The sequence below is a fragment of the Tigriopus californicus genome, chromosome 2, assembly GCF_007210705.1.
Source record: "Tigriopus californicus strain San Diego chromosome 2, Tcal_SD_v2.1, whole genome shotgun sequence".
Taxonomy (NCBI): Eukaryota; Metazoa; Arthropoda; class Copepoda; order Harpacticoida; family Harpacticidae; genus Tigriopus; species Tigriopus californicus.
The window spans coordinates 8,773,479-8,797,678 of record NC_081441.1 but is presented as its reverse complement, the minus strand read 5'-3'; the positions used below and the strand labels follow the sequence as shown (position 1 = coordinate 8,797,678).

The window sequence follows — 24,200 nt, the reverse complement described above, 5'->3', positions numbered from 1 at the left end:
AATGATAAAAAAATTAGCCTTCCTAAACCTTTCGGATAGGCTGTCATTGAAAAGATTCACCTTGATCCATAAAAATACACTTCAATCGAAACCAGATTGCGTCCTAAAATTGACTTTTTTTCTCCATTAACGTCAAAACTTGTGGTTTCGCACAGGGCATTCAAAATTGAAATAAACTTCTCCATGGGGTATTTATAGTGTTGAATATCAATAGTTCCAGTACTTTGTTTCAGACATTACAAAAGTCAGAAAAAAAACCTGAGTCAAGCTTCAACCAGTTAAAAACTCTGTTTGTTGGCCTAAGCTCTGGCTTTCGTTAAGGAAACATTATTTCAACAAAATGTTTCTATTTAACAATGATTTTCTTATAAATCAATTTTCCACCATCTCCGGTCATCATGAAGTTATAAAAATCATTTATGTATTCTCAAAGCAGAAACTTTTTTACACTTAATTGTACAGTGAGAATACACCTTTAAATAAGGCTGAACTCTCTCTCTCGTTTTTCAAAAAAAATGGAAAGATCAAAAGCAATATTGAGCGGAGATAACATTTGAATCGTTCGATTGAGCTAAAATTGAAGTAAAAAACGTACTTGTAACTTTTTGAGGCAAAAATCATGGGAAGGGAACGTAATATCTGCACATGAATTGGAGTTGATAATTTTCAATGGGCCTTTCTTGAACCTTTTGTTGAACCTGCTTCTTTGACGCCTCATTAAGTTTCGTGAATTTTTCAATGACTGTTTTATCATGTATTCTTTCGGTGGTTCCATATTAAATTTTCAAAAAAATGTATGTTTGAAAGGGTTTTGAGAATGTGTATTCAAGTTTGAGCTTTTTTGAAATTATGTAAGTAAAAAAAACTTTTTATCTCTGAGATAATAAAAATCGGTATTAGTTCAATAGGAATTTGAATCAAAATATAAAAGGGTCATTTTGGAGATATTACGGTTTAATAGATCTTCTTTTAATTTCTAATTAAGTGTGCTCTCAGTTTTTACAAACAGTTTTCTACATTGTACGTTTTATAATGTTTTTTGCCATTTTTATTTGGCTAGAATTCCATAAAGCAATGAAACCAAAGTTTTATTTCATTTTACAAGCACAAAAATGCTAAGATGTGCCTAGGTATATCCTTGGAAACTTGATAGGGCTTTTGACCACAGTGATCATTACCTATGAAGACATGAAATGCACGAGTTAACACAAGTACTACTAGTTCATTCATGTTGTGCTCTCCTTGATCTTGCATTCAAACGTTCACTTTTTAGTTGTTATTGTTGGCCCAACCTAAACCAAAATGCATACAGCCTATGGGTATGAGAGAAAGAGAGAGAAAAAATACATAACAAGAAGTCTTCACAACTTTTGAAACAAACAATCGACTTGGCTCAAAATTGACCAACTCTATTTTGTAGTCTAAATGCGGCCAAGCGTGTATGGTTCATCGAGATAAAGACTTTCAGAGATTTTCTCTAACAGCGTGTGTCTTGTTGCGATTAGGGCTCTCTACTAGAGAGACTCCATAAAGTTGTGATCTCGTCTAAGGTAGTACATATTTTTGTTGTATCACAAGATGCCATATTTTCAACGCTGAAAAAAAAATTTGAATTTTGCGCAAAACTCGAATGATCATTTAAAGTTTTGAAAGATTTTGATGCAAGTCGGTTGTTGTAAGACTTTACAGCAACATACAAAAAGAGGGCGCCAAATTTGAATTTTCCTGCCTTCTCCATAAATTAGCTACCCTAACAGCTGTTTTCTTTAGAACCGTACCTTTATCTCACTAGGAACCAGGGACGAGTTTTTAAAGTCTTTACCTCGGAGTTACGAGCTTGAACGCTATCCAATCTAAAAAGTGGTGAAGGGATGATAATGGTGGATAACGTTTAACCCTTAACCCCGACGCAAGAGCGTTTAAAAGCAGGTCTCTGACACTCACACATCTTACACTTGTATGACTTTGTTTTAGTTATCAATCTTTAATCCTCGAACTTCAAGCGGTTCTTCCGACAAACCAAATGTTTCTTGCTCAATTCTGTCGACACTGTTTTTGACAAAGTGCTTGTATGACAGAAAAACGAGGACCAATACTCAAAATGAGTGAGACGATTCGAGTTCTGATCTCTTAGAACTTGATTGCATCCAACCCCTTAGATTGGAAGTTGCTTTCTGATGGTGCAACACACCTCACCATACACAGGTGTACGAGAATTGTGCATGCGATGAATAATTGGGTTCTGAATACGCTTTGAGCAGAAATTAGCGTCTAAACTTGGCGCTCGGACTGTTCCTTGCCAGGTTTGAAGCCTGACCGTGAGGAAATGTTTTGACACACCCGCCTTAAAACCTCGTTGGCAGCCGTCTGTTTTCGACAATGTAAATGCATTGAAAGACAAGAATCTGATGTTTTTGATGTTCAGATTCGTTTTGATTCACTGACACTGACTCTGAGATGCATTCTACAAGCCTGATTATTCTACTTCGACAATTGAACGTGTCAGTAAACGAGATGGAAGGAAGGAGTCAGTGAGTTTAGCGTGTCATTTGAAACATGGAACTTTCATCATGTCGTTGGTGTGTGCGTGTGTGCGTGCGTGTGTGCGTGTGTGTGTGCATGAGCGGAAGAAGGATGAACGACTGGATGCACTTCTGCCGGAAATTATATGGTGAATGAGGTCCTGATTTAATGTGACAAGGGGCTTTGATCCGCGCTAGAACCTCGTCTCCCTCTAAAAAGCAAGATGTCAGCCAGGGAGTCGCAATGACAAATGGGCAAACATGTCCTAAGGAAGGAAAACCTCATCTCCCCACTTGAAATGGCAGCTTCCTTCAGCTCTTCGGCTCTTGCGCTGAATCATGCAAGTAACAAATTGAGGGAAAGGGACCACTCGCTCGCCACGTTTGACCTCGTCCGTTTTATGAGCCAAGCTTATGGACCATTCAAATCCCTTGGGTTTTGGAACAATTACGCGACCTCAACTACAAAGTGGAATGAATAAAAAATTATCTTGAGCAACAACAGAAGAATCCCACCACTTAATCTGGCCGGAATCTCGAAAAGGCAAAGAATAACGGGAACCTCGGAGCAATTTCGGCAACACTGAGTAGTGAATTGCAAGCCGCTGCAATGAAAGTGGGTCCCTAAACGGAGATTCTATGTTTACCCTTCAAGCGGTTGTGATAATTCCTTATTATGATAAATGTCGTGATTCAATTCAGATACATCATATTCACTGATCCGAACTATACATCAAAGATTTGGCATAATTGGTTTATTGCCTGAATTGAGAGGCAACTTGTGGAACAATTCTGCTCTTGTTTAGCCACTGGGAATGTTATATTCTTATCATTGTGAGGACAAACTTGTGTTTCAAACTTACTCGCCTTGCCTCCGGCAGTAACACGGCTCGATTAGCTAAGTCACGGACTTCTAGAGACATGGACTGCAAACGGAAGCAAAATTATCCTATCTCCTAAACCGCTCATCTTATTCCAAATAAGCACTTGATTCGACCTCAAGATCTGGTTGAATAGATGAACTCAGCCAAGTTTGAGCCCAAACCTATGCTTAGGGAACTCAGGAGACAAGTTCAAAGTTATGTAGTAAAAACACATAAAATTTGAATTTTCGGCCTGCTCTTGGTCAGCTACATAAGCTTTTGACAACATAACTTTGAAACGATCGACTTTGCATGTAAATGATATAAAATTGACCTACCCTTAATTGAAGAGATCTACGTTTCTTATTTTATTACCTAAATTCGAAAAGTGGCTCAGAGTGGCTATGACCCAGAGCACGCCGATTTGCCGTGAAGCTCGTTCGCAGTCCATATTTCTAGAAGTCCGTGGCTCAGTCCATGGTTTAAATGTTACAGATCAAAGAAAGTACGGTATGAAGGACAAAGTAGTATTTGAGATGAAATAAAGACACAGACACATACATGGCACAAAAGTAAGGATCTAAGCGTAACAATTTCTTCGGTTCATTTGCACTCTACGTATTCAGTTCAAATAACTTCTCTCTTTACGTTAGACGCTTGCTCTTTATTGTACATAACAGGGTAACCGGAAATAACGACAATTAAGTAGTTTGGCATTTAAGGATGGGATGTGAAAGCCAAGACAATTTTATACTTGAAGATATTTTAAATCAACATCCAATTGGGAAGATTTTTGGAAGCACCACCGCCTTCAAACAAAGACGAACTCCTTCGCAGTTGGCACAAAGAGACAACATAATACGTTTCACTTACTCACAATAATTGCTATACATTTCTCGCAGAGAAGAGCATTATGGTGGCTTTCACGAAATTCGCTCCTGTCTATTCAATAGCAAAACATGAATATGATTTGCTTCCAAAGAACCGTTAATTGTCCAATTGCTATTGTTTCTGGCCACCCTGTGCTTTGACTTTTCCTCGTTATATCAACATACTGGCATTCTATGCCTGACCCTAAAATGCACGGCTTGTGGTACCGGCCATAAAATGGAAGCTTGCAACCGGAGCTAAATCTGCCATGGGTATCATAATAGCCTTGGAACTCATTGACCTTTGAAAAGAAAAGCAGCGGAAATCGTTGCAACTTTCGTTTTATGTGATAGGTCTTTTTGGATTGGGGATTGTGATTCTGCTTTCTCAGCCAATTCCACCTTTTGGGCCATTTCTTTGGAATTTGTCTATCAACGGCCAAAAATCACGATGGTCCTTTCTCTTGTTTTCGAAAATATGTCAATGTCATCAATTTGTTGTAGGTTTGTTTTAATTGGTACCTAATGTTAAGGTCATTCTCCACGCAATTAGAAATAATATGTAATTGCACTAAGGTTCCCCATTCACCGGCTCACCTGGAATTGCAAGCAATGTCCTGGCCATAATCTTTATGGCCAAAGTAATTGGAAACTTTCAGCCTTGCGGTCTTTCCGAGGAATTACTTAAACACACACTTACTCACTTACTTACTTCCCCGGTGCACTTTTCTCTAAAAAAAATGATGTTTCGCTCGATATACCTTTGCACGTTATCAAAAGTCAGATTAATTTGGAACACGTACAAAATGAGGTCTGGGGATTTTCATAAATGACCACTTTAGCAAGCATGAGATGGGTCTTGAAGGTCTTGAGTCTCTCTAACTAGAGTTAGATAGGTGCATGCAACTCTTTCCGGTGAGAATGAATGAACATCACCTTCCAGACTTCATGATTTTTTGGTGGCTTAAAAGTTCACGGATTTTGTAACCAAAACGATGAATGTTATTCAATGCAAAAACTGTCATATATATGTGTATAAATTATAAGACATAGAAACAAGACTATATACTATATTTTAATTGACCCTTACGTTAATCAACAAGCCGAACACCAATTGACCGTCGGGGCGCGCTGCTCTCTTAACGCCTTACTCGCCCCTGAAGACTTAAGCTAGATTGTGTGGATTGATTTTTGAAAAATAGACCGACTTATCTTCAAAATCACCTTTTACAGTTTCAAGTCTGACCCTCTTTTTGCTTGATTCCATTTTTTTGGTTCGTGAACTCTTTTTTCATTATTTCTGATAATTCGTCCCTTTAGGAAAGATTATAGCGAGTCCTCTTATTCGTCAACAACCTTAAGACGAATTTTTATTTCAAATTTGCTTTGATATTTTGGATGACTAAAAGTGTATTTATTTAGTAAACATTTTCATACCTAAGTCTGTAAAGCTTGGCGCCAATATTGCTGCAAAAAGTCAAGCTAAAAAGTTGAGCGCAAAGCTTTCCAATCACGATATGAGACACGTGTATATCTCTCACCACAAATCTAAATCAGTCTCTGTGTAAGCAAAAGCTTCACTTATTTGTACCCAAATCCAATCAACTCTATGGTTAGTATTCATAAATCATTGATACAGAACCAAACCCAAACCGTTAAGTGGAAAGGAGGATGTCGTTGAAGGCACGGAAATCTAATCAATAGGGGTCAGAAAGATAGTTTATTGAAGTTAAATTAAGTTTTGAACTATTTTGGTCACATGGAGTCAAAAAAAGGTTTTCGTGAAATTTGACCATCAAAAGAAACTAAGTCCGACAATTTTGTGAGAAATTGACTGTTTCTGTCTTGTTTTGTCAAGATTAAGAAGAACTACATTTAAAATAAAAAGATAAAATACTCAACTATTTTTTTTCCTTTTTTGCAATGTTTTTATTTCTAGCGAGTTCCTTTATTTTAACAATTTCTTCTTAAAATTGCAAGTTTAGCTTGTCAAATATGAACCTCACTTAGAAGTTGCATATATCAGTCTGCTTTCAAATTCATTTTTTCGTTGATTTCAATTTTGGTTAAACCCAAATAGTAAGAAGCTCGTAACAAGATAATAATGAAACCATTTTTGATTTGACAACCAATAAAATGTTTGAAAATTCAAAAACATTACCACTTATTTTTTACCATTAACAACTGATTTTTACGTTTTTAGAACTTATTTGGCTGATTTTCATAACCTAAAAACAAACTATTGTGATGAAAATCATGAACTAATTTTCCGACCTCTTCTAATCAGGTATAGCCGATTCTCTTCAAACTTCAACTCTTCCTTGCAAGGCATTAACCAAGTGGCGACAATTCCATGAGCTCCTTTTGGGCAGCATGGCATATAGTAGATAAGTTATGGAAGCATTATAGTCGTGTTGCAAAATGCACTCAGCAATAAGAGCCTTTTTTTAAACTCGACCACAAACTTCTCCAAGCGCAAACTAACGCTTAGGTTTCAGAGTGGTTCATTTGGTTCTCTCTGGGTTGTCAAGGTAATCTTTAAGGGGCATAGTGCGTTTATCTTTTATGCCGTTCCAATCCACACGTTAAGAGATGTCCCTTTCAAGGCGGAAACAATCGGTACTTTTCGTGGAACCCGTGCCTTTTCTAAGGTATACGCATAGAATTGATTTAAACTCATCCACGTGTATTGGGGTGTTTTGTTTGGCCTGGCTTTTGAGGAATATTCCTCCTTTTCTTCTGCTTAATTAACATAATTACAAAACAGTCTCTCCTTAGCCTTGTTGGTGTGCTGGAAACTCCTCCTCAGCGAATGAAAAGCCGGTGTCATCGAGATATTTCATAAGGTCCCTTCAGCTTTGGATCTTGAAACCTAGCTGGATCCACCTTTCTAGGCTGGGACACGCCCCTTTTTAGCCGATAACTCACTAATAGATATACAACTAAGAGAGGCAAGGGTTGGTTTTAGAATGAATAAGGTCGACTTGCCCAATTCTCTCCGTTCTTGAATTGAACTGCAAAGTTAACTAAATGTTCCTCAAGCCCTTGGGGGTCGACGTCCCAGCACCTGAATAACTTTGTTCGACAGGGCCATTAGCAGTGGGCCCATTTGAAAAAGTGTTCCAAATAGGCTCGATGGTAGACATTTCGTGGAATGCGATCCAGTTTCATGACAACGACTACTTCACAGTGCGAAAGGACTCTCCCTATTCAACAACATTTGTTCCTGTTGTGGTCGCACAAGTTTTCTTGCCTGAGTCAGCCACCAATTCCAAATTGAAGTGGAACAAAGCTATGGCCTTTCAATTTACGATTGTAAAATAAAGTTGGCAGTAATTAACGCGCATTCCCCATTCCATTCCAAGGTGTTACCCAGGTACAACCACGTACAAGTGTAAGTGCAAATGGGTGTCGCCATCGAATCACCAATGACCAAGTTTTTTGACATTTACTAGGAATTTTCCAACGGCAGTTTTACAAGAATTTACTTTGCCACAAAAATACCAGCCAAAGGACTTTGAAGGACAAACAAAGGCCAAAACTTGAGCACTGTACTGTTCTTTTTTGTTGTGGCAGTAAACTATCGCGGACAACAGGAAATCAGGACAAGAAAAGGACGCTCTGGGAACAGATCCAGCAGACAGTGATGACTGGATTTGACATGAAAAATGTTTTGCTTAATACTTGAGGTCATAGGTCGGTGAGCCGAAACTACGAGCTTGGTTTTAAAATTTGACGCGTATTTTGTTTTGGCCTTGTACTCGAAACAAAAACCCTGCGACAAAAATTGCAAAAAGTGAAAGGAAGACAATATGTAACGTAGTTCATTTTTCAAGAAGCACCATTTTTGCGTCAAGCCCTCAGATTTGAACTTGTTTGTCGATATCTTTGGACCTTTACAACCTATGAGAGCTTCGAACTAACACAAAATCCCACGGTGAAGAAGTTGCCTTTCAACGTTCAAATTGTGGTCACTAATTATAGGACAATATCACTGGATACGTATTTTGCAAACACGTTGTATTGTCTTGAAGCAAGTTGGATCAACATTCGTAGCGAAAATATATGAAACAAAATTTGGTGATTGGATCAAACCGATGAACCCGAGAACAATTCGTTCGTGCTTTCAATAACTATGCCATAAGCCTACAACCATCTCATATAACTATGGGACATTGAACACTAAACACGCAAATTTTAGGTATTAATTCTCGCGGTGAATTCTAAACTGGATTCCGCTTTGAATATTTCTTATTCTATTTTTGTCTAAGTTTTTCACGGGCTTTTCTAACCGCTATAGGAAATAATCCCCACCACTATCAAAATGAAAGTTCATATTTCGTCAGTGTTATTGTAGTACTATTTTACTAAACTTTCACGATACTTCGATACGAGTCTACCCAAAGATCAGAAGAGCTTGTCGATCCTGGCCAAGTTGTTCCAACCAGTGCCAACGTCTCTAGTTTGGTCCCCGAGTTGATTGCTTTCGTGTCAATTTGTGGGAGTCACTTTTTTGGGAGGTTCTCATGACAAGGCTCAGTGTTTGAGTTCGATTGGAATACTATCTCTCCAAGGCTACAGTAAGGCCATAGAGCAAAATATTGATATTGGTCTGATTTCGGTTATCGAGCCAACCTTGATGTCTAACTGACTGATTTTACTCCTACCCTAAATAATTGAGCTCAAATGACTTTGTTTGCAATCACCTTGGCAAGGGTCCAAATTTGTGCAGTGATGATGGATTGGAGTTTGAAACGCTAATCAACAGCAGGTAAAAAAAGCCCAGCTTCCGTTGACACGGAACGAACTGTGCCATTTGATTTGCTGGGAAAGAGTTTGGGTTGCTAGTTTGGCGTCACAACGAGAGCCAAGCCCATCAACTTCGGAGATTTGTTCGGAAAGATCATTGGCAAGGTGCACCTCGTGGTAAAGTTATTTTGAATTCCAAAGTGGATTTGGAGTCCCGAAAGTCTCTCCTCTAAATATTAGGCCTTAGGCATGGACTACTAAACTCTTTGGGAAGGATTATTCCCAGCGTGATCCACTATATCTGGAGGTATAGTGGATTTGGGATCAGCCCAAACTCGAAAGAGAGATCCGTGATTTGTTCCTAAAAGCCCCTAATCTGTGGTTTCCTATCCATTCGCTGATTTGGTAGTCTTGGCTTTTGAGTTTTCACGCCAGAAGTTAGTGAGACTCAAGTTTGAATTTGATTGGAATAGCCTCGTATTGATGGAACAATGGTCCACAAACGAGAGTCGCATATTCAAGATATGCCCTTGAAAGTGGAAGGAGGAAATCATAAAATGGCCCCTGGAATTGCCCTCATCGATCGGAAAGAGGGAAGGGTGAGATCAGTAAAAATGCTTTTGAATGCATTTTTTGCTTAAAAGCACGCGAAATATGTCCAAATCAATAACCATAAATTTTCTAACGCTGTCAAAATCTCAAAGAGGTGCCATTTTACCGCAACCAAAGCCCTCCCTATTGTCTTGGAGGCGGTTCAACGATGTTCCATGGTCCATCTGGGAACAAAACCTTACGATTGCTCGTAAAAAAGGGGGACCAGAAGGCTCGAAGGTCACGTGCTGGTCGTATAGACGAACAGATAAACCTCAGGACAAATGTCTGAGACGATCGTGACCCGATTTAATCAAGCTTCCACATGAGCGCCTCTGGGTCTGAATTATTGAAAAGCGTTGCCGTTATCAACGCTCCAGTAAAGGAGGAGAAACGACCTCTTACCCACATGAATTATGAATTCATTGCAAAATAGTTTGAATAATGGCTTTTTTCTTTACTGAATCATACCCACAAGTTGCACGAACCAACTCCATCGAGTTCCGGAATTTCCTTGCATTTCCATACGACTCGGCTACATTGAAGTTTGGCTAATGAGCCATTTCAGCAACACTGAGAGTAAATTGCCCAACCGTTTTTCGGGGAAACAAGGAAACAAAAGAAAAGTGAAAGGTATAGTAGAATCCGTGGATTCTTTAGTCGAGTCCTTGGAGCTGATTGTACAGAGAAGTGACAAGTGTAACAGCCCCAAGAAATATGTGGAACACGAAATATGAATTTCAATGGAACGCTCCCCACCAAGCCTTTGAATGCGTGCAAAATGGAAGTCTGTACTCTATCCTACTCACCGAGAGACATCTTTTCTAAATGCAACAACTGCAAATGCATTCAGTCTCCCAAATATACTCGGAGAAGGGCCTTTGACTGTTAAAAAACTCATCTAGTTTATGCACCGACTCTACGGCTTCTTTAAAACATTATAGTCTCCAGTTGAAGGGAGCTGGAGCCCTACCTTTTGAATGAACGTGACGGTCTTCAAACTTTGCCCCGGTTATGATTGCCTGATCCCATACCAGCCTTTAAAAATAGAGTCGTAGATATGAGTTATCCAAATGGCTAAGCTAAGAAGTGGCAGGTAGAACAGATTGAAAGATCCTCCAGAACCTCAGTGGTCTTCTTCCCGAAAAGCATAGCATATGGCCGGTTCATGTCTTGTTTCAGACTTCCAAAAGATCCAATTGAGTTCCAGAGGTTTCCGGCAGTCTTGAACTACTAGATGGACGGGAGGAGGTCGTGGAAAACGGAAGCCCCTTTTGTTTTAAGGTTGTCTCTTGACAGCACTGCCTTCATTCCAAAGAAAGTAGAATTCTTGACATATCCCCGAGTACCTTGGGCTTCTAATGCTTGAAAGCTAATGATGTCTTAACTAGAACTTAGTCGTGTTATTATATTTTTTCTGTACCATACCACGATTACAATTGGCCCGCTTTGTTCAGTGTTAGTGATTGGGCGTGGAAAAAAAACCAGACCATTTCAGGGCAATGACATGCCGAAATAACAAGACACGCAAGCGACCAACATCTGTAGCATCGTCAAAGTTTGCGGGGGTTGGGGATTTTTCTTTTTCCAAACTTTTTCTATTGTTGAAATATATGGACTACCTTTTCGATATGAAGGGGACTTCTCTTGGAGCAGATGAGCCATTTCGAAGTCATGTGGCTCACTGACTGTGCCACAAGCGATGAGCATGGGAGGTAAAGTTTTTGCTCGTATCTCGGTAACAGACGTTTTCTAGGCTGTAAAAGCCCAAAACGTGGCGGATCTGGTCACCCTTGCCAACTTCCTGGAATTGGAACAAAAAACTCAAGACAAGAAAAGCACTCCAACTATTAATCATCTTGCTTATCCAAAAGGTACTAATCTTGGTGAAAGCAACAAGATACAATGAACACCGTCGACATTGGACTTCTTATTATTGTATCCAGGCCTTGAACAATCCAGGCCTGACAGTCTGTCGACACACTTGGACAATGTGATAACCTATTTTCTAATTAGGAACAAATATCATTGTCTTGAAAAGTCGCCCATAAAGAGATTAATTGTGGCGTGCACACATTCAAGTTCCATGGGATCAAGAGCGGCAGGTTCTTCTGAGTAAAATGTAGAAACCTGGAGCGTTTGCTACGTTATTGAAAAGCACATCTCGTGGATTTATTAAACATATTGATACACCAACATTGCACATCGGTAGTTCAGGCATTTCGGAATTTGTAAAATGAAGAACTGATATGGATTGTGATTGAATATTCTTGGTTTCTGTAAGCCTACATGTTAACGAGTTTCTTACTGAATGATTTTAGGAAACTCGTTTGAATGTTGTTCAGTAATGCTCAGTGGAAATATAACGGATGGGTGCCTTATTTAGATCAATCTTCATTGAACGGGATTTTGCGAACAAGAATTGGCAAGACTCATTTCTTGCCAAGTAAAAAAAGGGCCGTTTTCCTCATGAGAGAGTGATTGAGGATCATGGGCGTCAAAAGCGTCAAGGGACCTGGTTGGACTTTCAGAGTAAGAAAGTAGATCAGTGTTCCCGAAATTGGCTCTTATTGTCTTGGCACAGTCAAAAAGAGATTGAACTGTGACAGTTCATGGCCCGGGAGGACAATTTCCTCGAAGGTAATGCTTCCAATTGAATTAAGGTCAAGATTGAGCACGTCAGTTTTTCCTGTAGTTGATAAATTTAATACTGTTCACCTTGAAAATAAAAAAAAATGTGACGGTAAAATTTCTACTTTTTTTATGTGCCAATCTTACTTTTTTGCCATTTGGAATGTGATCCATGCTATTGCCACGATCATAAAATGATAAAGATACATACATACAGGCAAATTATGATTAAAACGAGAGCTCATGAGGTTTCAAAGTGTAATTCCCAACAGTCGATGTACTTGATAAGCAAGCAGTAAACATTTGTTGACTGTTGAGCTTGCATTTTAATCCATATTTGCAAGCCAAAGGGCGGGTGCCTTATAAAACATAATGGATTAATGGCTCCATGAGCGCCCATCAACGAAGCAATTTGTCCGTCCTTCGTATGCAAACTTCCAAATTGCGATAGCCATTCCGGATGAATATTGTTTCATTAAGTGACTCTTCGGATCAACTTTATTTAAATGATCTCTTCTCTGAGCTTCGATTTGGTTTGGTTTGGTTTTTCACCGGCTTATCTAACCGCTACAGGGAACGTAATCCCCAGTACTATTAAAATGAAAGGTTAAAATTCGTTTATTTATTATCTTTCAATCTTTATATGATATTTGGTTTAACAACGAATCTGAGTTGGCAGACCGAGCTAGTCCTTGAATGTAGGGTTGATCTGGAATGCTATCTAAAAATTGGTCCAACCCTGACTTGAAAGATACTACCGGATCAGCATGGCCTACGTATTCCCTACGAATATTAGAGGGAGGCAAATTAAACAATGAAGGAGCCCGAGAAAGAAGAGATGTGGACTTCATTGTTCGAACTAGCCTGGATTCTCGAAGGCTTGAAGGTGCTCTCAAAATGCAAATTAAGCCTCGACGGTCACTACAATTGACCCTAAATCCTGGCTTATTGAATGATAGCCTGGAAATAAGACTTCAGCGTCAAACATTTTACAACCTTGCAAGAATCCCTGTGCGCTTTTGGTTTCTTTTAGGAGTTCAATATCTGATCAGTGATCAATTATCAATGGAAGGATTGTTTTCAAGGGCCTTGCCAGATCTATATCCCATCAAATTTTGTCTCAAAATGTAAACCCAATCTTTGAACCTGGCTTTTTCTCGGTTAACACCCGTTTCATATACTTAATTGATCCATTTTGAGGTGTGCCCCAGGTAATCGGTTGAAAAGTTCTGGCCGGAACTCAATAGGTTTCAAATTTTGAACCAACAAGATAATTGCTCATTTTTTTTGTAATAGCACCAAACTAAGTGGATGAAAAGGAAGACTGAGCAAAGGTCAAAGTTTAGTTTCAAATCGTCTCACTAAAGCAAAAACCGCCTCTGGGCCAAGTTAATGATTGTTATGTAAACGAGCAATCAGGAGGAAATAAACTTGCAGAGCAAATAAAAAGATTGTTCTCGATTTCTCGTGGTGAACAAGGAAAATGATTGTTAAATAATGCAATAACTGGTTAGTGTTTTCACGATTGTGGGTTCATAACTTGTCCCTTGCAAATTAATAGCCTTTGATGTTATTAAACGAAGTGACGGTCTGAGAGGTCTTTCATTCCACTTTTAGAAGCCACTGTTAGGAAACGGTGAAATATGAGATATGGTACGAGTCCAAAATGAAGCCCCAAGGGGAATTGCAATCGCAAATGAAGCATTCCTCATAAATAAAAGCGAATTCTGAGTCTTCCATTCAAAGTTCTGCTACATATGAGTATGGTGGATGGATGGAGCTTTCTAGATCCTGGAGTGTTTTTATATATAATATAGCTCAAGCAACCTATCAACAAACAGACAAACGACGATGGTCTTTGAAAACAAAATTCCCCATGGAAGCAAATATCACCGCCGACGGTTGCACGGCCTTTGTTCCTCTTAGTGCTGCTGGCAAGGTTCTTGAATCTACTTATCTGAACTATCGCTACTCTTGACCTAGGCAAGAATTAGTATCCCAAGGATAAATCATTCGAATCAACAAGTCTTTGGGACCCATCTGAATCGTGTAAACAGCTCCAAGTCAAATCTGATCTTCAGTACGTCTATCATACATTCAGTGTTATTAGTCCATATCCATGTTTGATTCAATGGTGGGAGCAACAGTTTCGCGTCAAGGCCAAGACTACTCCAAAGTGGAAGGGATGCCAAGTTCCTCTTGGTTCAGTCAAGGGATTGTGGGGTGTCAAAAGAAGTCCACGGGCTAAATAATGGCACTCTAAGCCTCTGAACGAGTTGGAGGCTCATGCCAAGAACCTCTTTTCGAATGAAATTTCCCCTTCTGAAGCTCCTCTCCCGACACGTCTTGCCTGAATTGTGGACTTGAAATGGCATGTTTGGTTGTGTTTGGAATATCAGAGGAGACGGCGGACGGAAGACGGAAATTCAAAATCCTCTCTTTTCGCCAACGACAAAAAATGAGAGTTTCCTTCAATCCCGACGCCTTTGTGAGAGAGGCACGAGAAAGTTTCATCTGGAGCCGCAATTCACGTCATTGAATTTGGAGATGGCACCCCGAGCACTTGCCTAGAGTGACAAGATATGTGACAATAAGGTGCCTTTATGATGATGAGAATGGAACAAAGCCAATGAAGACGGAGGAACGAACACACGCATAACGCCGGGTTTCAAACCGGGAAAGGAACGCGAGGAAATTTCCATAAAGCAACATACGTACTTACAGTAGACTCTGTGAATGGTTAGGTGTGGCAGAACACGCTATGACATCAAACTTGGACCCCATCTAGCCCATTGTCGACATGGGTGGTGCTATTTTTCTTTTTTCAGTCCTACGTAGAATTGTTTTAGTTTCTATTATTCGTAAAGTGGAATTGAAGATTGTTCGTTTGGCCTTTGGAGCCGTCTCAATCCGTTTGGTTGGTCCTAATCGATTTGAAGCGAGTCTTAATGCCCAAACTACTAGGTACCTACAAGGCCTCATTAAGCCTAAGTGATTTTCAATCTGTTGTCTGGGTGGTCGTACGAGTTGATTCCTGTTTTTCCTCAATTCTAATATCTCTGAGGATCTGTCCGTCATTAATCACTGCTCTTGCTTTGTTTCCTTTTTCAGGTATGAACCTGGGACCTTCGAAGGCCGTTTAAGCAGCGCAATGAATATGACCCAACACGCGGGTCTCCTAAAGGTCACTCTGGGCCTTATCTTGGTTTGTCAGTGCATTAAAGACACTTGCTCAATGGCTGATCATTATCAGGACCATCGTGTTCATCGCCGACACACGCCATTCTTGCCCGAAGACCATTGGAAAGGCCGTCCAGATTTTGGTACGACCAACACAAATGTCACGGTCATGGTGAATGGGACTGCCGATCTCCGATGTCCAATCAGTCACATTATGGATAGTTCGGTAAGTGTCTTGAATCCTCCTTGGTTTCTCCATGACCAAGGCAAGTTTGGGAAAGAGGTCAAATTAAAGAGAACTAAAATATAAGGGAAACTTTCTTTTCGAGTTGGCATCAATTTTGATGGGTTCTCTCCAAGTCCAGACGGCCTTCGCACTTTGAAAGAGTCCTGTCATCGCTCGGAAGCGTTTCCCAAAACGTGAAGGTCTAAAGGGGCCGGAGAAGTCAATCAAAATCACAATTTGACGGGCCTTCGAGTCGTTCCATCCACCTTTGAAGGCTAAATTCAGAATTCAGCCTCAAAATACCATTCGAATCTGCACGCAATCACCTCATTTAACAAGTCTCAAGTGGTTGGGAGTCTAGTCCATAATTGACCAATTGGCGGGAGAGATTTCTGTGTTTTTAAAACCAGGCCGATTGTTTTTACGTTTTTCCTTGTGGAAAATAATAACTTCCTCGTTGAGAGGGGCAAGCCTTATCGGATATTAGTACCATACTGGGCCTGGCATAGCTATAGTTATGAACATGGAGGGTTTTGTGGAAACGTTCAGCTACGTACATACTTTCCATTGTATGAGGATCGATGAGATTCTAGAACAAAGGACATGAGTTCTGAGATTAGTCCGTACATTGATTGTGGTGGGATTTTTGTTTGCTCTTCTCTCAGAGCATGAATTATGCAGCGTTAAGTTTGAATGGACCATATTTTCTATTGACACAAATAACTCAGCCTTGGAGTGGCCTTCAGTAGATATCTGTTAAGATCATACGAATAACCCGACTTTCAGAACTGCTACAAAGTTGAACATTTTGACATTTTTCACTTGAATTCTGCCGAAAGAACAAAGAAGGTGAGGAAAGTTCAAAGTTTTTTGATGTCGCATTATGGAAATTATAATGTTCCGGTTCCTTTCTCCATTTCCAGCCTTCTGAAAACACTGGAAGAATAAGAGCAAAATAAACCCCTTTTTTTCAAACATAAATAGCTCCTCGAATTTGGCAGAGATCGGTGGTGTACTGTCACTCTAAAAGTCAAAATATGAGTTAGTCGTATCGTCCAATATTCTATTTGTCAAGAATTTATCCGACATTCTCAACTTTTCGGCAAAACTGTGGTGCAGAAAAGCAAACTTTATTCACAGCTGTTGCTAGCAAGTATTTAGCCCACTTGACACTTTGTGTCAGAAGACAGAGAAGGCATATTTTATGGCAAAAAAATTGGCACAAAGTCTGTCACTTCACCAGCACAAATGGGGTGCAACGGCTCGTTCCACAGAGACTGAGATCGATTCCAATTTCCATTTCACCGCCAGGTCAATATTTGTCAATCTCAATAGGTTGGGCCTTTGAAGCCTTCTTTGGACGCTCTGTGGAAGAGAGGCTTGCCAAACCTACTAAGATAAGATCCTTGTGCTTCAGTGAGGAAATTTGTCTTCCTCTATTGTAAAGAGGGAACATTCCCACATTCACTTTAGAGTTGGATCTTGAGACAACCGAGACTTTCTTTCGAGCTTCCAGCTATTTTTTCTTTATCTCCAGAACAATTCTTCAAAGTCAACGTTCACTTGAAATCGAATTACCACCTTCTGCCTGTTGTTCCATCACTCATACATGAGCTCAGATTGGGAACAAGTCAAGGAGCCACACACATGTGGAACCATTTAAGTCAGTCCCATTGACACCCTGTTGGGATCGGTTATTTGTGCTCTCGTTGCCCTTAACCTTAGTCCGAGTGGCTGTTTTTTTCTGAAGGGAGGCCTTTTTCAGTTGTGATTATATCTGATTGTCGGAGCCTCGGTGGTTGGTTTGAGGCTTGTGCCAAAAAATACTGTTATCTCGGAGGCTGCGTGCTTGAGCCTTTTTGGCACTCTCGTTCAGCAACCTTGTTCAGGATAACGCGACTGACTACCTGGCACTGTTGTTGATCCTGAAGAGAGATTTAATCACACAGAGGCGGAAATCTTTATCGCTTATCCTATGTGCCCATTTGTGGGCCTTTGGCCAAGCCTTTTGAGAGCAATCATCTAATTAAGTCCGGCCTTGTACGATGAAACGGGAATAGGATAATCAATATTGATTTATGAAAAGAAGCTTTCTCCGCAAGACGGATTTGAAATAGCAAAATGGGTCAGAGAAAGTCATGACGCAAAAGTCGCCACTTGTCCCTTGTGTTCGTATGAGTTATTTCGCAAAAATAGTCCTTTGCCCATGAGAATTTCCACGGATCTCTAGAGCCTAAGGTAACATGGCAACGACGTCCATTCGACTTTTTCTCCTTCGTTAGATTGGCGCTCACACCAACTCAAAGAAAAAGTTGACCTTAGAGGATGTCTTTCGGTGTCCTCTCATCGGAGTTGGTCTTATCTGCTGGTGTGCAAATATAAAATGGAATCGTTCTACTTTCGTGTGGGATTACCCTCATTTGACGCACCCAACTCAAGAGAGCTAAACAGCTCGAAGAGATAACTGAATGGACTACCCGAAGACAGCCTCAAGTCCATCTATTTGTCAGTTTTCTTCTATTGGCATTGACCGCAGCAAAAGGTTCCAGACGAGCTCCCTTGATAAATGAACATCTGAAATGACAGACCAAGGGCCTTTGTCTAAAGCGAGTGCTGTGGTAAGACTTAGGTGTGTACAACAGCTAGGGACGAACATGTGGAACTTCTTCATCACATGGCAGCAGAAGACTTGTCGGGTTCCCAATGATCCAAGGAGTGGAACCGGTGGAAGTAGCGGAACCCCCTTGGAGGACCTGACGTATGAAAGGACGAAATAATGTATGGTTAAGTGCCAGAGGACTTACATACTCAGTGAGTGTTCTGTTGTCCTTGTTCCATTTCTGTGTCCTTTGTTGGAAAGGGGATTCGTTGTCACATTTCAATTACTTTGGGAATGAACAAGGAAATACTCTCACTTTAAATCTCACTTTGTATAGTACCGAAAGGATCATGTGAGACCAGTTTCTATGGAATATGGCTCGAAACCAGAGGCTTCCTTTTCTAACCTGAATCGCAAGTCTCTCGAGAGAAAAAACCTCGAATGGAATTCAATCCGTTCCCCCTTGTGAAGATTGGCTCAAGCAGGTGTTAAGATTGCGTATTCGTTGCTATTCCTAAAAAATAATCGAAATATGTAGAAGTCTCACATCTTTCTATGCTTAGCGACATACTTTGTCGACGTAACATGTGTTTGTAAGGGTCCAAGGATTTACACCTCATCCAGCCATCGTATCACTCCAAATTTTTCAGCTCGCACATTTTGAATTTGCGTCCAGAATTACCCGGAATTGAGATATGTTGGGAAAGAGAACCGTAACAAAGGCCTCGTTCCAAGGATGCCTCCACCATGATGATGGAACTGTCCTTACTCGTTCATAACAATAAATGGGGTTTATAACCCTTACCCCCAGTTATCCTTGCTTTAAATGTCCCTTCCAACGGATGTGATCCATGCTCAGTATTCGTTTCAGCAACAGCTTTATGTCTACAGGAGACCTCCCATTTGTACTGAGGTTGCGTGAGAGGAAAGTTTTCTTGAAACACTGAAGGTTTGGGAAAAAAAGTTTGGCGGGGGTCTTAAGTGGGTTGGTTTTTAATCTAGTATCTAGTAAACATCGTCATAACAACCAGGAAAAGTCAACATCTATGCGGTTGGGGTCAATTGCAAGGTATTTTAAAAGACATACTATAGTACTTTCGTTTAAAGCTATTAAGTTTCTGTTTCTACATCTTTCATCGTCATTCCATCTCCACCATCCCTAGATGATCAACGCTTTGATCTGAAAAGCTTTCAATTCTCAGAGAGATGTCGAGCTTTCCATTGTCGCCCGTTATAAAGTAACCTTTAGTTTGAAAAGCTTTTAACCTTTAAAGATAATCAAGATTGTTTCCTGACATGACTACAGATTATAAGCTCTTCATGATCGTGCGGTATTCATTAAAAGAGCATTTTGCCTGGTGAATGATTGATTTCCAATTACAGACAAGAAAACTGTGGTCACATTCAGAGGCCAACAAACATTAAGTGCTCATTCATTGAAACGGCTTGTCTGAGAATTGACACTGCATTGTATGATACATGCTATAGGGTATCTTAGATTCTCTTCTAATACGAACCGGTAAAGGATCTCTCACTCTCAAGATGAGTATGAAAAAATGTTTTGATTTTGGACGGATTTCTTCTCAGGCAGTTCACGTCAGGTTTGCCACTAAATCTGGCCTTTTCAGGGTCCCATTTCCCAATCCGAGGTGGGAAAAGGTCCCCAGCACACATTTTAATAGTTTTGGTAGGTTATTAGTGGATTGGAAATTTGATCAGTGATACAGTACTAGGGCTTATTTGATTATAAAATTGTTAGCAATAGGGGACTTACGTGTTATGCAAAGTCTGTTATGGGACCAAAATAAAAAAGGAAAAGAGTCATGATGGATAGTAAACAAAAGGCGAATTAGGAATTGAATTGCGCGATGAGCCGAAATCAAAGAGAGCCTCACATGAGTAATTGGCTTTTCCCAAAGTGGGGATGATGATCCGAATTGACGAAAGTAGAAAAGCGGTTACGAAAAACTGTCTCAAATTTCTACTCAACGTGCAAATCAATTTCAAATCCGTCGATAGATAGTTAAGCATAAGAAAAATAACCCTTGTGAGCTACCATATAAAATAAAGATGTTGATTCCTTTAGTGCATTACACTTGAGACTGCTTCTGTATACGATTTTAAAAGATTTTGCGAAAGATAACCACTTCAAAGCACTTCAAATCAATGTGAAAATGTCGCACTTTTGCAGGAGACCAATCCCCAAGAGCTGAAATGTCACACTCTTACGATCAGAATGTGAACTATTTTCTTTATAACGCAAGGACCTTATATACGTAAAAAAAAGATGTCATTTCTTGACCGTTCAGTTGTTCCGTTTGAAAACGTTTCACGAAAATGTTTACTTGTTGCTGAACTAGTTGATGAAAATAAATAAATATAACCACCAAAAGAAGATCCTTGGTAGCATCGAAACATCCTCAAAAGAGGGGTCCCTTTTGTTTCTGCTCTTGGTAATTACTGACGACGATTTTGTTGTGTGTTCAGACAATTATCACCGATTTGCCAGTAACATAATTCTAAGTGCCGATTGGGACTGCCAAAGTTTTTCGTAATCGATCACTTCAACCTCAGGCTACGAAGCTGCGATTTCAAAACAGTCGAGAAATTGCACGAAGAAGTCCCATTCATCTTCTTGGTCATGTTTTGTCAGTCTTCCGATTGACAGGAGAGATAGACCAAATTTTGCACAACAGTGGCCTCCTATTTTCTACATTAGTTAAGGATGGAAATGAAGTCAAAAACATGTCTTTGGTTCATCGAGGATTCTTATCGCATTCTGAAATAACCACCAACACTATTATGATGTAGGCACACGTTTTTAAAGAAATTAAAAATCTTAGAAAATGTCAAAAATGTGAACAACCCTGAAGTTTGTCTCCACCTTTCTCTATTTGATGATGGGCCGGGTGATTCACGTGAAAAAACATGCCTTAAGCATCACCTAGAAGGCCAGATAGAACCAAATCATAATCTTTGCCCGCTATTTTGAGAAGGAAAAAACCCAAAGCAATCTTTTGGGATTTTATTTTCTACAAAATTTTGATTTGGCTTTTTTGCATAGAATATAAAAACTTAAGAAAAATTGCGCCTAACTTGTGGCATGACCTGTTTTGAACACTGGATACTCTGTGCTTTCAAAACTTTATCTTTGTTGTCAAAAAGCACTCTGTTTTTACTAAAAAGAACCGTGCAAAAGAGATTATTGGCCAAGACTAGTAAAAAAACTGATGCCAGTTTAGCTAAGTTTGCCCTTTACGAGTCGCTTAATTAAGGATCAAGGGTTTTCTACTACCACCAATCTAATGGTTTGAGGCAAGTCAAAGCAATCTAGGAAATTTAGGAAAATATTTATCATTCAACTATAACTTTGGAATGAATTATTCGATATTTAGCTCTGTCAAACCAATATAAATCCGTTATTTAATGATATGGCATCGCATATTCAAGATGTTACATGTTAAATGGGTAGAAAGAGATAATGGGTGTGGCACGCAAGGTTCAAATTTTTTTTTAGAAGTGAATGAAAAGGGTCTCGTTCAAAATTGATTTCAAATGTATTAGACCCACCCATATTTAAGTATGAGCATGACATGAATTATCTTCCATATGAAAACAGACTTGTGATCAAAATGGTCAAGACATACTCACAACTCAGAGACTTCATTACTTTCACTTTTCGAAAATTTGCGTTTGGAAACCTTTCAAAAAGCATATAATTTTGAACTACTCTAACATTTTTTTTGGCCAATCACCTTATGAACAAAATTTTGCCCATTTCGGTCTCCTTTTGCTCCTGAGGCTAAATAATAGCAATTACAGTAGAACAACATTTGTCTTTCTCGATATGGCCAATATTTTCGAAAACGAAATAAAGGCCTAATCTATTCTCGGATACAAAGGTGAAAAGGGCCGTATTCTCGATATGATTGAAGTTGGAGAGCCATGCTTTGATCCTCTTTCGATCAAGAGAAACCACCTCATAGCATTCAATCAAGTGATGTTTGATAGTCACACCGCCAATCCACTTGACTGCCTCTATTGACCACGACATAAACTTCCACTAAGAAGTTGGACCAACACCACCACCAAAGCTGAAAGCCTTCAGCAAACACGGAAGAACCCTTTCAAGTTCCGCCATTCTTTGTGCGTCAACGAAGGGACTTCTTTATTTCTGTCAAGTGCCACGGATCCAACAAGTATTCAAAGAATTGATCTATGAAAATGATTTCAACCATGTTTCATAGTTGGTAACGCAAGCTCAAAAAATTATAGTTCAAATTGCCTTAATTGTTGATTATTCACCTGTTTAAATGTCAGCGCTGTGAGAGCGGGAAAACGGTTTTTAACCTTGATGGGTAATTGTTTTCCAAAAAAAAAGAAGCTGAACAATCAAGAAGCTGTTACGTTTCGAAGTTCTTCGTTAGAACTCGCTTGAGTTTCATATTTGGCCCTTGAGATACACTCTGTCGTAGAACAGTTTATTCGTCATTTTTGCTCTCATTTATACAGACACAACAAAAAACAACCAGACCCATTCCGCATCATAATATATTGCAGAGTCAACAGACAGATCTTTTTTATTTGCACAGCGCATTGTCTCAGTGTCTAAGTTCTCCTTGTGATTTCATTTCAACAATACAGCCCTCATCTACGTAGATAGCGAACAGACGTTGCAATTTATATTAGTGCACAAAAAGACAAGACAATGGTGGGTTAAAATACATTAAAAATGATCACGCAGACACGCTCCAAGATGTTTTGAGCGTGATCGATGATTGTCTTAATAATGGGCAAAATATTATGGCAAATATTAAGGCTGTAACTTGAGCGGCGTATTTGGTCTTGATATCAAAATACAACAAAATTTTGAAAACGTGTCCATCAATTTTCGGCAAATGTTTCCGTGGTGTCCAATATTCATTTTTAGATACAATCGCGATTGGCAAGACGTTAAAATTTACGACGCTTGCCTCTTCCAATAATGGAGGGACAAATATGAGGTGATCCACTGAACGCCTGTCTCCAAATGCAAGATCCCGGTCCAATAGTTTCTCATGAGCGGAATCTATTGTCAGAAGGACACCAACCAAGGGGAACGATTGCATTGAATGCTCCTCGAGGAATTGAGAATTGTTTGACGTGGTCCACTCACTTACATGTTTATGACAAAAGTCCATCAGGTGAAGGAGCGAGTAAATTTTCACCAATGGCTTTTTATTTGGCAGTGGGCCTTTCGTGTCGTTGGCTGTCGTTTGAGCGACGCACGATTGGATTGGATTGCACGGCTAGTTTAGATCGTAAACATTTCTTGGCAATGACATTAGCTGTCCAATAAAATAAACAAGAATGAAAACTCTTCTTAGTGAAGACTCACCGTCCCCACATATATACCGTACACCAATGTGCTCAAGGTACATTAAGAGAGCTCAGATTGTTCCCGGCTCACTGAGCGGAGCAGGTCCGATGCATCGGGCTTGGAAGTGTCCGTGACCATTCCCGCAACTGTCCTTCTCGCACTTAATTTTGTCAGTGGTTCCACGGAAAGTGCATGAGGCCATTCGAAATGCAAAGCCATTATTCTCAGTTGATATCACTTTTAATTAGGGGTGGGATTTGTCAACAGCCCATTTCACTCCCCACGACGACCATCTATCCCCAAACGTGCAATGGGGTGGGCATGATTTGTCAAAAAAAACGTGTAGATACACCCGGAAAAAAGACCATTTTCCTTCCCATCGAAAACCCATGTTTGATCCGTTTCCCATTTCCTTTTCCGGGTCTCTGTCGTTATGGGATGTCGTCTCGCAGCCAATGTCCCCAGTTAATGTTGTTCCACCAGTACATAACAAATATTTCCCGTTGTGGACCCGGTTCACTTCGAGAATGAAGGAGTGAGTGGGACTATTGATCCCCAAAGCTTCAAAGGAGAGAAAGAGGAACAACCATAAATCTGTCCAAAGCAAAAGA

At 39.8% G+C, this 24,200-nt stretch overlaps 1 protein-coding gene across 2 annotated transcripts in view; it reads left to right on the top strand.

Moving 5' to 3' along the window:
• The window catches only part of LOC131893675 (zwei Ig domain protein zig-8-like), a 48,022-nt gene that overhangs the window by 12,366 nt on the left and 11,456 nt on the right, over positions 1–24,200 (top strand). The window contains exons 1-2 of one of the 2 annotated variants that reach the window (XM_059243783.1): positions 13,909–15,189; positions 15,337–15,631. In XM_059243783.1, coding sequence (XP_059099766.1) covers positions 15,026–15,189; positions 15,337–15,631 — 459 coding nt within the window. In that variant the 5' untranslated portion in view covers positions 13,909–15,025. Of the gene's footprint in view, positions 1–13,908; positions 15,190–15,336; positions 15,632–24,200 lie in introns of those variants that run through there. The other variant, XM_059243784.1, reaches the window with a different exon arrangement.